At 34.0% G+C, this 14087-nt stretch overlaps 1 protein-coding gene across 2 annotated transcripts in view; it reads left to right on the top strand.

Moving 5' to 3' along the window:
- The window catches only part of LOC122633619 (collagen alpha-1(XVIII) chain), a 210243-nt gene that overhangs the window by 190343 nt on the left and 5813 nt on the right, over positions 1 to 14087 (top strand). For both annotated transcript variants that reach the window (XM_043821724.1, XM_043821712.1), the window contains exons 6-12: positions 3421 to 3501; positions 7733 to 7814; positions 7971 to 8080; positions 8827 to 9003; positions 9121 to 9318; positions 12755 to 12784; positions 13580 to 13940. In XM_043821724.1, coding sequence (XP_043677659.1) covers positions 3421 to 3501; positions 7733 to 7814; positions 7971 to 8080; positions 8827 to 9003; positions 9121 to 9318; positions 12755 to 12784; positions 13580 to 13940 — 1039 coding nt within the window. The remainder of the gene's footprint in view (positions 1 to 3420; positions 3502 to 7732; positions 7815 to 7970; positions 8081 to 8826; positions 9004 to 9120; positions 9319 to 12754; positions 12785 to 13579; positions 13941 to 14087) is intronic.

The raw sequence follows: 14087 nt of genomic DNA, 5'->3' as shown, positions 1-14087 counted from the left end.
CCTTTCTCTCTCTCTCTCTCTCTCTCTCTCCTCTCGCTAACTGAATTTCGAATATACGATAAGAATAATCTGATTTTTTTTCATCTGATACAACGACAGCTGACATAAATCTCTTTCAATCGTCTGTACTGGAAAATCGAAACTGGGCCAACTAAAATTCATCGTTTCGTATAACACCACACGCACGTATTATACATACACACAATCGCGTAAAATCCGCGATACTCCACTGTAAAAAGATAGAATGTAACATGCGTATACTTATAGTTATAAAATAATTTAAAAAACATATCATTTTTCAAAAATGTATCATTCTGTTTGGTAAGATCAAGTAAACACATAAAATAAATTATATTGGCTATTACATTCGTTTGGGAAAAGAGAAAAAATTCGAAGTATTTTAAAAACTTTTGGAACCTTCGGAAATATATATGATACGTGAAAGCTTAAACGGGTTAAAAAAGCTTGCATTAGATCTTTAGCAAAACTTCGATATTTTTCAAAGATGAAATATAAAAAAGATAAATTTAAAAAAGGCAAAGCAAAAACTTTCACCGATTGTTGCTTTTCTCTAAAAATTATTGTAATAACATAATGATTTTCAAAGCGATTTAAAAAAATAGGAAATGATAAAACGAAGATAATCGGCAGTGAAATAAAGTATAAAATTAATCGCTTTACCAGAGCTAACATACAATTAAAAGATATAGTAATATTAAACATTTTAAAGCTTAGTTTCTGAACTCCAGGTGAGACAGTCGAGCTAATTTTTCAATTTGCTTTACTGCTTAACATCTTAATAGTAAAGATTATACTTTTGTAGCTTTTTAATATGAGTATCATCATCATTATCATCATCATCATCATCATCATCATTATTATTATCGTTGAAACATATAGTGAGTACTTTAATCTGTCCTCATTTTTAAAATCATTCTTCATAAATGTTTGCATTTCGTCCACGCTGCACCTCGTTCTTCGCATCGTTAGACTGAGAAAGCTTGAGATCATTTAATTAAACTTTTTCCACGACGTAGCTTCCGAATTCATATCGGACAATCGTATTCCAGATGAAATCCAAGAAGAACACTGTAGCCAAAAGACATCTCGCTTTAATCGAGCGTCATTTTCTGAAAGACATTATTTAGACTTGGAAATTAATTTTAATTATCTTTTAACTATCCCATGATCTTTTTTCCGAAAGTTTTTGATCGTTTGACGTTTTGTCATGTACCTTCCGCAAGGATATCATAGAATATTGCAATTTGCGTCTCATCATTAATCTCCTTTGTTTTAGACTCTCGCGTTTTTCTTTATGTCGGTGAACAAAGTAATTTCATCAGAGTAAGTAATTTATTAGATTGCCGACGTATCGTAATTAATTTAGTAAAGCGTTAATTTCGAAGAGGGGAGAGGGGGAAAGGGATGGATGGGAAAGGGGGAGGTTGATTATGAAAATGGTAAAGAAAAACGAACTTAGAATCTTCGAATTGAAAAGCAAGCTTAGGGTCAATTCACTAAGTTCGAAGTTAAGATAGATTCGAAAAAAGATTTGACGAATTATCTTCACTTTGTTTCACCGATACAATCCGAAAGACAGATCGATCAAGGAGAAGATCGATTGAACGTGAGAACTTTCTTAACTTCTCAGCCACTTACAATTTGTCCGACTTATCCCGTAAATAAAGCCCATTCATCGTTACTGATATTTCACCTTCGTATCTTTTATAATTTAATGAGTAATAGAGATAATATTTTCTTACGCGATAACGTTAGAAATTTTCGATCGTTTCGTGTTCGAGGCCAAGTGGTATCCTTCTTCTCAAATGTGTGTGTGTGTGTGTGTGTGGGTAGCAATTTATAAGCCCATGTTTATTATTCAACAGAGAGAATTAAATTTTTCGGATTAGTTTGTATCAAATAAACTAAAGTATGGATTTGCTGGGTACTGAGTATTTGATTATTTATATAGCACAATAAAGGAATACGTTAAAGAATTATCTTTCGACCTAACATTATTAATATCGTTAACAAAATATTATTAATAATCGGCAGTTTCTCTCATTTTATAATAACTTCGTAGATAATGAAGAACCAACTGCTATTACAAAAAACGCAAACAATATAACAAATAACGTTATTATTATGAAATATATTATTAAGTAATACTTAATATGGAATAAATGATATTAATATTTCATGTTATTGTTAGTCTTAAATGCATAGATTATTTTTCGATGACGTTTTCAAGTCAGCCGAAAGTAGATCTTCAAGTAATTACGTACTCACGTTTCGCAAAGTTTAGCTTTCGAAATGTGCAGAGGATCTCCTCTCCGTGAAGCAGTGCAAGCAGAGAATTTGAATAATTGAGAGGAACACGTGCCAAATCAGAAATCACTGGAATGCGATAAAGTTTAACTCGATTCCGTTCCATGCACATAAACGAAAAGCATATGCGATATTTCACTATGATCATATTAATATACTACAGAGTGGTCCGAGCGAGCGAGTATCTCTATGTGTAATATGCATGAGTGCTTGTCTCGGTTATACCACTAATTTTTTAAACAAATTTCAACGAAATTCAATATACCCGCTACCGCGAGAGTATAATTAGCTTATATTATTACACCACTCTTTAAATTATAAATCTATTAAATAAAGAACGCCGAATATGTAACTTTTAGTTTGAATTTAATCGATCATTTCGTTTGAGATATTTAAATTATTTTTATATTTTTTATTATTTTTATATTATACGTAAAACAACCATCCTACGAATATCTGCTTAAGCGATTTAAACATTTCTTTTATTATATTATTTCTTATATTATTCTATGATCAACGATATGAAAAAGAGATTAAAGAGAAACATTGAGGAATATATTTATGATATTACATCAATGTTGTAACACAAACAGCGTGAAATTGTAGAGTTTAGAGACATTGTAATTAGTAACGTTGCATAATTAACGTTGAATGCTGCAAACGGAGGCAGGATGAAATTATCATGAGTGAAATCATTGCCTAGACAGACGAATATTCTACAAGAAACGTAGAAACAACGAGGCACTCGTTGTATATTACGAAGTTGATAATTCAGTAGGGTTAAGCTGAAGATCGTAAACTTGCAAGTATCCAATTTTCGACAACACTATGGCCAACTTTATGTTCAAGAACGCATTAACTTCGCCAGCTGTATCTCGGCTGTACAGGATGCAATCTAATACGATGAACATCCACGACATACGCGAACGATTTATCGTCTAATTTAATGCGCTGCTACATCGTGCGATATCGAAGAATTTTGGAGCTATGAAACTATAATTAGAACGTCGCATGAAGAGAAACGGGACGAGCAGTTATAAGCACGATTGCTATAGTATTTCGAAACTGGCTAATGTGATATTCTCTTTATAGTTTCTCTCAGACGGAGAATTTGGATCTGGCGATCAGGATGTCGATACATTCGGTGTTATCGGAGAAATTGACTTTGATAAGGTAGACAAGAGTTCAAAATTCCTTTCTTTTCTTTTCGTTTTACTAAACAAAACTTATATCTTTTCTTTTTGATTTTACAACATTTGTACTAACCAAAATTTTCTACAGCTTTTTATGTTGTGTGCCGTTTTTTACTAACGAAATTGATAACCTACTAAACCGGATATTTCTTATTGGAAACAATTAACTATTCGATATGATCGTAATTGTCGAAAGAATCGCAATGATTATTAAGTAAAATGAATTTGAAATTCCTGTTAATCGAGCTTCGCTTTTAATTTGACTAAAACATGCCGCACCGGTTTATCGAAATGAAGCTTTCAACTTGGATTGTCAAATAATAATCCTCAAAGAAGAACGACATCCTACTAAGGATTCGTTCAAAAGGATGTCAATCGTCTCGTAGGAGACAGAGGAATCTAGGAATTGGGTTATGAAGATAATCTCGTAAATACTGAAAGGATAATCTTCGAATGCTGTTAGGATTTCGCAATGGCGACTTTACTACGGATCTCATGCTTCAATATCCACCCCAGTCATTATAGAGTTTGACTTAATCCGAGTGAAGTTTACGGATCTCTATCACGTGTACCAAAATTCGCTAACTAAATTCAAAAAGATGTATTAATCCGTTAAATTTCTTCCCGTCGATTTTCTCACAAGATTTAATATCAATTTAATATTTTATATTTATTATTTTGCATCTTTAACAATAAGATCCTTCTTATAATTTGATCCATTAGTCTAAAATCGTTTAATTCTATAGGATATTAACAAGAGTAATTCCTTACACTGGAACTAATATTTAACTACAATATTGTCCAGTTAGTCGATCGCGCGCGCACGGTTTCCTCCTTTAGCCACGATAATTTAATAACGTAAGGTCACCGTGAGAGATTCCAGCGTGGTCTCTATTCCGACCGCTATCACGCGCATCCTTTGGAATAAGGACAATTTAATTTGCTGGACATCAAGACGGACATGTGCAATTTGAAATCCATGAGGTAAACTCCGAGTAAACAGGATAACGTCATCTAATTATTGCTTTTTGTAGTATTCATAAGATGAAAAACCTGCATGTATTCTATCTTGTCTAAAGCTTTGAATCTCATCATATCTTTATAGAACTGGAATCTTAAATTCGAATGAATAAATATGTTTCAACATACGAGATAATATTTGCTATTTTAATTTAACGTCTAGACAAATTTGAAAATAAAAAAGTGATTTCTGTTCGAATAAATCGATGAATTATTGTTATCATGAATACTACTGTCAGTACGTAATTAAAAATTTGATAGAACGTTTAAATATATGAAAAAAAAAACCCTCTTTCTCATTCGAGATTTTCACTCGGTCTCACGAATTTTCAAATCAAATCTTTCTCCAGGCAATGTCACGCGCGTTCATTTTTATGTGCATTCGATTGCTCGCTTTGCGAAGTCGATTGTAACACCATGTGCCATCTGATGCGACGCGCGCAGAATTAAAGGCTCGTTCAAAACGGCTGGCGATAAGAATACGAATGCGATTTTTGTCGGTCGAAATTTTTATTATAACGAGAGTACTTTGGCGTACTCATCTTAACAAGTTTCTTTTAGATGATTGATGGATTGAACAAATGAAACTTTTTGTTTAGTAAATTTTTATTAAATCACTTAATTATTTGTTGATTATGTCTAAAGAATAAATGATGTAAATAGAATTCAAAAAGTAAGATTAACGAACGCAAATCGTAAATATATAAAAGTAATTAATATATGTCACAACGCTTATTAGTAAAATATTATTTAATTATTTAATCAAAGAGTTAAATATGGTCTAATAATTATCTCATCCAAGCTAATTGCTTTCTACATCTCGTGCTCAATGAAAAAGAGTTCAATGATTCTAAAACTAAAGTAATAACGATTAATAGAGGGTAACACGTATGCATGTTTTCGTTGAAAGTGAAGCGACAGATTCCGTCACGAGAATCAGAACAGAATGTGGTGCGAGAAACGTCCTGAGCCAATAGCGTTTTGATGAACCTGTCTTCGGTTCGACCCACTTCCTAAACTCGCAGCTGCACGGTAAATTCATTAAGCCAATCCAATTTCACTAGACGCCGATAGGAATAGAAGCATTTCTTCGTAGAACGGATCGGAAGATGGTTTGCGGCTACCTTCCTATCTAAGATATGTTCTCTTCATCCTGACTGCTACTATCTACGATACGTCTTTCGAATGTCCTGTTAACGACCACTACGGCACAATGTTCGAGGATCAATGAAGCTAACGGAATGAGCTTTATTAGCGTTAACTCATGGACAAAGACACGTCACGCTCGTTGTCGAATTTGTCTCGTCACGTTCTTCGACTTTCTAGGTTGAAAAATAAAGGTAAGGATGAGAAGAAGCATTTCGACGGATTCCGAGAGAAAACTTTCTTCAACTTTCCGTGTGTTTAGGACTTAGCTTTGACTTTGTAATTTCATTTTATCTTTATGTTGTAAGATATTCCGTCTCTTTCGATCATTTCTTTTCCCTCTAGTAAGGATGCGAAGGATATAAAAATAATATTATACGAAGTTCGTATTGCCTTAAAGGAAATGATGAATTTTGAAATGCAAACTGAAAAATAAAATGGAGGGACTTCAAGTATCGTTTACATTTATACTGATACATGTATATGCATTTATACTTATCTACACGTATGTACATGTGTCATTCCAGTATGTAGGAAAACACGAAATTAACAATGGCAACAGGATTCGCGCAACGAAAATGTTTACCCCTGATAGTCAAAGGAGAAAATCAAACGAACGACAAATTGCGGACCAGATTGCTATCCTATTGTCGGAACGTGGTTGATTAGTACTTAATAAGTTACGAAGCTAATCAAGGAATTACATGAACTGACGATTATCCGTGATCGTTATTTATAACTGTGCAATTATTTTATTTATAAATTTATTTTTAATCCTAAATTATTATGAAATACAATTTTAATCGTATAGTATGTAATCGTATTTTCTGTACAGTTGTTTTTATATGAGATTCTTAGAAAAATGTTGCTCGTTAAATGTTCTGCTGAAATGTCGATGATTCGAAGAGCGGCAATGCGGCATTGCGGTACAGCAGATACGTGAGTTACAAGAAAGAAGAATGCTTTAGATGCTTGGCATGGTCATGACTTCAACTGTCCGGTCAGGAATCTTTTCGAGAAGCATCACTTTATTTATTTTTTTCGTATATATTCGTAGTTATGATAAACGAGAGAAAAAAAATGTAGAAAGAAAGCATATTTCCAAGAAAAATTTGAGTATGTGAATTTGCATGAAATACTAAACAATATTGAAAATATAACAAAAACTATAAAACAATATAAAACTATGTTTAACGAGATACATGTCCCAGCAAACTTACGTAATAAATTTTTATTTTAAATCCTACTCATCATTCATAATCCAATTTTGAAAAAATTAACGATCAAATTCGTTCTATCATTGATATTTTCCCAATAATGCGAACGTCCGTCGATCACGGAAAAATGTCGAACGAAGGACGACTACCCCCTTCGATAAAACCGCGCCATTACTAATAATTATTGGAAAACACTTAGGGCAGGTGTCGTGTGTGCTAACCGTACAGTCGACCGCCTGATTTGCCTGAAACTTCATTAATCACCGTCAGTGTCTAATATTATGTGCTCGCTTTAAAAGCATCCATCGAGTGGGAACCTTAGTGAAAATGCGACGTACGGTCTTCACTACTTTATAATAAACTGATGTGGCTTTTAACGTTTTCAAATTGCTTATTTTTTAACGATACGAATGAATATTTTATATGGGAATGGTTAATAGGAAAATCTAATTCTACTTACTATCTTCACTATTTTATATTAAACCGATGTGGCTTTTAACATTTTCAATTTGCTTATTTTTTAACGATACGAATGAATGTTTTATATAGGAATCGTTAATACCAAAGTCTAATACGATTTACTAATCAAACAAATTTGCAAAATAATATAAGCGCTTAATTAATAACCAATTTCATAATCATCTTAACGTCTGATTGTTATTATTTATCTATATATACATAAATACCTAAATTAAAGCGTGAAATTAAATTGGAACGAGCAACTATGTTAAATCGTAAAATTGCCAAATTCGTGATCTTTTTCCTACGGTGATAAAACGCGTGCACATATATTTACGTTATCGATTCTTCTCCATTATTCCTTCGCAGATCGATCGAGAATACGACGAAGATAAAAACGAGGAAGGCAACCCACCGCCGTTCATCACACCTCCACCTCCCAATCCAGACTGTGAGTAATAGCATTTACATAAAGCCGCAGCTGTAGCTTTCTGTGAAATAATATCTTTCGTAAGAAATTCAAAAGAGGGCAATGCCTAAGCCCCGCGGATCGGTGAATGACGTTCCGAATAAAAATAAAACGCTCAGAATATGTCTTTTCTTTCAGACAAAGGTCCGAAAGGTGAGAAAGGTGAAAAGGGAGATAAAGGCGAGAGCGTTCGAGGACCACCAGGACCTCCTGGACCACCTGGACCTGGATATGATCCAAACGATGAGGTGCAAATTTTTGTTTATTGATTCCGTTAAAAGAATAGTATGGAAGAAGATGTCCTGGAAGATGTCCTATACGTCGACAATTTTTTAAAAGCACAATGAAATCAATAAAAAATATAATCTCATTTATTTCTATCAAATATATTTCTATAACGTGTATAAAAATTATGTATTCATGTGGCACATGTTTTTTGTACACGCTATAGATATTGCGATAAAATTCTCTTGAAATTTTGCCAAAAAACTGTGAATCCTCGGAATTCGTTTAGTCCATAGTCTTTTTTAATACCTTTTATAAAACCTTGATTTATATATCTGTAACCGGAATATAATCGTGATAAATTAAATAAACGTTAATTTCCAATCCTAAAATTGGTAAAAAGGATTAAACGTATCTCTTTCTGAATGCCTTAATAAATAACTTCATTTATTGAACCCTTGTGGTCATGACGTTATATAAGTCATTCGTACGTCGATAATATGTGATGTTCGTATTTACGGTACACGGATATGACACGTTCGCATCCGCGATCAGTCATTCATCTGATTATTCGAGCGAATTGATTTAGCGTGAGAATATCGAAGCGTATATCAGGAAACACTGTGCATAACACTCATATCGATATCATAGCTATTCGATATATGAATACGTTCCATTTGCCATTGAATTCACTTTACAATTCGATGAAAAATTTTTCTTTCAAAAATTCATTGCCTTTTCGTTAATCTAATATTTTTTATTTTTTTAGGATTGGCCCATAAAAATACCACACGGTCCGATAGGTCCTAAAGGAGAACCAGGTGAATGTACGTGCAATGCAACAGCCTTGATGACATCCTTTACGATGCCAAAAATGATCGAAGGACCGAAAGGTGAACCAGGTGTTCCTGGAAAAGAAGGAAAGCAAGGCCAGATGGGACTAACTGTACGTAAAATAACTTCTTTAATTAAAAGTAATGAAATAAGAACGATTGATTTTCTTTATGAAAAAAGAAAAAGAACAAATCGATTATCGGTCATTTAAAGATTATTTCTGGTATAGGGTGCAGCAGGACCACCCGGAGAAAGAGGATTACAAGGTCCACCTGGACCAAAAGGTGACAAAGGAGATATAGGAATACAAGGACCCGAAGGTCCTCAAGGACAAAAAGGTGAACCAGGCAGGGATGGAATACCAGGTGAAAAGGGAGCTCAAGGACCTCCTGGACCACCGGGCAAGGGCGAATTCTCTGGCTACGATGTAAGTCGATGTATTTTTCACAAATTTCTATCGTGACGATCAAATCAGAAAAAAAAATGAAATTAAAATCGACAGAAAATAACAAAAATATAGAATTACGATACGTTGAATTAATTCGTGGAAAACATAAAAATTTTCTTTACAAATTTAAAATATCGTAGAGAATATTATCTGAAAGATCACCGATCCTTTTTAAAATTCCAAGATGTGTATTCTCGACAGTATAGCCAACTCTCATTCAGACGATTGGTACACTCGCGAAACACGCAAACACTTAACTGAACGTATCTCTCGTCTCCTTATACGACAAGCTTTTCACGAGATACAAACTCCCTCAGCCACTTTCGTCCCTTCTCTCGAGTCTCTGTCTCTCACCTGGCCGGTCGAACGTTTGGTCGGTCGGACGGTCGCGGTGCAGTAGGCAGCCTAGAAATTGGTTTCTGTATTCCTCGGGGAAATCGAGCTTCTCACGATGCGAACTCACGTAAGATAACCGTAGCACACACGATATGCGAGCAGAACACACAGAAAAGGAGAAGGATGAGAAAGGTAGTGCTCGAGTTCCTTGCCAACAAAGTCGTCGGTACGAATGTTCTGAAATCGAGATACCATGAAATTCGACCTCTCAAAATGTACTTCATTTTATATTATGAATTCTCCTACCTATGTACCTGAAAATGATTACATCCGTTTCTATATTATAACAAATGATCAATAGTCCGTATGACTCTCGTTGAAATGATCAAAAAAGAAAACGAAAAAGTAAAAGAAAGAATTTAGAAAGAGATTATGATAATAGGATAGATATATTGCTTCTCAATCGTTATTGAATGAGAAAGTACCCTTGATGATATCTTGACGTTCTTTTTCACGTACAATTTCCGATCGTCTCTGATATGATTTTATCAAAGAGACGAACATTCGGCTCTAACGAGCATGTCTCGATGTCACTTACGATACGACTCACCGATTTCAAAGGAACTGCACATCGTAACAACGTGTGATGCATCGCCAGCATTTCGCTGATCTTTCCTCGTCTTTCTCTCTCTCCGTCTCTCACGCTCTCTTTCTTTTCCTCTTGCCCATCTCTCATCCTCTTTTCTAAGAATCTCAGCTCTTATGCGCCCTAACGAACTCACCATTTCTCTCGTACGACTCCTCGGGCGCTAGACTCCAGACAGACACAGACTCGACGAATTTCTAAGCAGACTGCTTCCATTGTCCTCTCCTCTCTAACTCTCTCTCTCTCTCTCTCTCTCTCTCTCTCTCTCTCTCTCTCTCTTCCTCTCTCTCCCTCTCTTTCTCTTATGGCGACTTCTCAGGCCGACAGTAACGCTTAATTCGGTAGTTTTCCTCTCTAAGACGAGCGCACGGATCGAGCTTAAATATTTTAAACGTGAGCGTCTGCCTCATCGTCCTTGTTGCCCTTAGCTTTTATTTTAACGAGGAAGAGGGATCGTTGGTAACCCTTCTACCTCGATTTTAATCGAGCTCCTTGGAAAGTTACAATGACCGGAAGGAACATCAAGTGGACGTTCATTTCCTTTTCATTTTATTCTTTTTAGTTCAATATTTCATATTGAAAATATATTAAATAGAAAACTTTATCGAATAAATAAATAAGCGAAAAATCGTCTATGTACGATTTCATGTGAACATGATTTATAATTAATGCTCGATCTTGTATAAAATTTATCTGTGATCAATATAAAAAAGAAATACGCATGTAAGTACGTACGAACGATTTTACGTATAAAACGTGGAGAAATAAAATGGTTTAGAAACGGTGCACGATCTATATCGTTCGGAACGTAATCTCGAAATGCAAGTTGTGACTTCATGTTCATGAATACATCGGTTCTCCATGTTTCTGACATTCGCTAGAAAGGAGATGCGAATGGACGAAAGAAAAGGAACACGAATGAAACGTTAGAACGAATAAAATGAGAAAAGGGTGAGTAGCATGTTGCCTGAAATTCACTCGTTATCGTATAGGTCATTATTTATTCCCCACAGTGCGATACGTGTTCTATTTCCATTCAAAGATTTTCCTTAACTATATAGATGATTAGAAAGTGGAACGAAATAAATTATTCTTTTCCTTTTTGAATAAACTTTTTCAAATAATTCGAGAACTAATACGATAGAGCATTGAATTATCGGAAATAATATCGGGACAACAATATATTTCCGATAATTGGTAATCGATAAGTAATTTTTGGATAATCGAGTATATTTTTATTACGAACTACAGTAAAAGTTAATATCTGTTAATTTAAAAAATGTACATTTGTTATACGTGATAAAATTATTAATTTTCCAAATAAACAATATATCGTTTAATCCACGTTCCATTGTGTTAGTTGCATCTCTACAGATAAGTTGATTAGAATTGCACTTGTTATCTATAAAAAAAAAAAAGAAATTCACTTTCCACATATTAGAGAGAAAGCATTAACATTGAGTAACAAATTTTGCAACTATTCTTGCTAACTACTCTAAAAACTACTCTAATACGATTACTCCGAAAATAATGTTCAATGAGATTCTCAACGGTTACTTAATTTCACGTTAGGGAGAGTTTGAGATCCCGCAGAACCGAGTCTTCGGAGATTTTTCTGAGAAATTCCGTGTTCCTTCGGAAACTACAAGAATAAATTCGCGATGAACAACAGGCAAGTAAAAGAGGAGAATAAAAGGTGTAGGGGTAAGGAAAAAAAGAGAAGTTCTTTGATACAGCGAAAATTGCTTGGGAGTTTGGAACTTCTCGAAAAGAAACTACACACCGGAGAATGACAAATTAATGAGACAAATTTGGACGTTGAAATATAGACAAACTATAAAAGTAACAAAGGCACGGGTCGTTATTATAAAAATTTGTGAAATAATAATCCATAATTGTTTCTTTTTTCGCGTTAATTAGACGCGTGTTATCATAAAAAAAAAAACAAAACAAAACAACGTTTGAAAAGATAAACTTGATAAAATTAACTCTTTGACGTATATCTCACATTTAATACCTCGAATAACTTTTTGTAGATAAAAAAAAGACAAAAAATCTTTTTATATTAGACTTTACTTTTATTAAGAACTTATACTTTTAGTTTTCTAACTGACCTAAAAAAAAATTTTAAAAGCGTTTTAAATAAAACTTTCAAATTTAGCATAATGAAGATATTTAAGGTCTTATATAAGAGGATTACAAAGGTTTTATATAAGAGAAAATGTTCCCTTTTTCTCTTAGTTTTTTCCATTTATATCGTACAAATAATTGACTTATTGCATAATTAATTGATATGATTGTCAAAGAGTTATTATTGTTTATCGGTAGCCATTAGTATGAGATAAAAGCGAAGTCTATATTTGCGTCGTGTATATGCTTTGCTCCTTATTCCCATGATTAAACAGAGAAATTTCGTCTGTTATGTGCATGCAGCCCAGTTGGAAGCCGCGAGGCATTTACAGGGTGAGTACCAATTGGCATGCCTTGAGTGCCTACATCGTAAGGATGTTTCCACCCTAAATCTACGCTACAGATACATCGTTTATTTAAGAGACACGCGTAATTAAGATAACATTATTGCGAAAATGATACTACATTATGACGAATCTCCGAGGATAAATTGAAGTATTCATCCTCGTCTAAGCAATGTTTTCCTTCATTAGAACGTATATCAAACACTAAGTTGTTCTCAGCAGCAACCTCTTGGGACGTTACATTGATGTCGTATTAATCTTACTAAAGACTAGAGACAATATAACAAAAGCACTAAATCGTATTATTTTTATATATTCGATCCTTTTTTCAATGAATATTTATAAATTTCATGCATAAACTTTTATGCTTTATTCAAGAACATTTTAATGGGAACACATGTATATCTTATGTTACTTACTAATAAAAGATATGTCTTTGGTAACAGAAATGATTTTAAGGAAAAATTTTGTCTATCGCTATACTTATTTCCCAAAAACTATAATTTTTATTAAGTGCTATCCTGCGTATATATAAACAAATTAAGATATTCACATATTTCTACTTAAACGTTTCATTCTACATAAGTATAAAATATGAGAAGACATAACTTTTATCAATATATTTTAAAGTATAAATTCATGAGTTTTTACGAAAGAATAAAATTCAAGGATGCTTTAACAATTTATTCATCATTATCCATTTAAATCTATTTAAGTCTATTCATTCGTATGACTTGAAATATGGATCGAGAAACATATAACTAATATTTATTATTTTATTTAGACCGAAGGTATCACGATGAGACCAGGTCTGCCAGGACAGAAAGGTGAAGCAGGTACAGCAGGAAATCCTGGTCCTAAAGGAGAAGCCGGAATTCCGGGTGGAAAGGGCGTCAAAGGAGAACCTGGTCACAAAGGTGGAAAAGGCGAACACGGAAAGGAAGGACCAAGAGGTATTCAAGGATTTAAAGGAGAACCAGGAGCTCCAGGAGCACCAGGACTTCCTGGTGCACCTGGAGAAAATGGAAGACCAGCAGAAAAGGGTGACAAGGGCGATGCTGGACCCGAAGGGAAACCAGGTCCACCTGGTCCACCAGGATCACCAGGACCTAGTGGTCCAGGTGGTATAAACGTTGGAGATACAGGTGAGAACTTGAATAATTACTTTATTCAAATTCATTAAAAGTCATTTATAAAAATTAAATTAGTAGAACAGTTTGCATAGTACATATTAGAAATCTAGGTGAAATTTTCAATAATTACCTCTTTGAAGTTTATTAAATATTATATAA

The sequence above is a fragment of the Vespula pensylvanica genome, chromosome 1 (assembly GCF_014466175.1).
Source record: "Vespula pensylvanica isolate Volc-1 chromosome 1, ASM1446617v1, whole genome shotgun sequence".
NCBI classification, from domain to species: domain Eukaryota; kingdom Metazoa; phylum Arthropoda; class Insecta; order Hymenoptera; family Vespidae; genus Vespula; species Vespula pensylvanica.
This window is presented reverse-complemented; position numbering and strand designations above follow the sequence as displayed.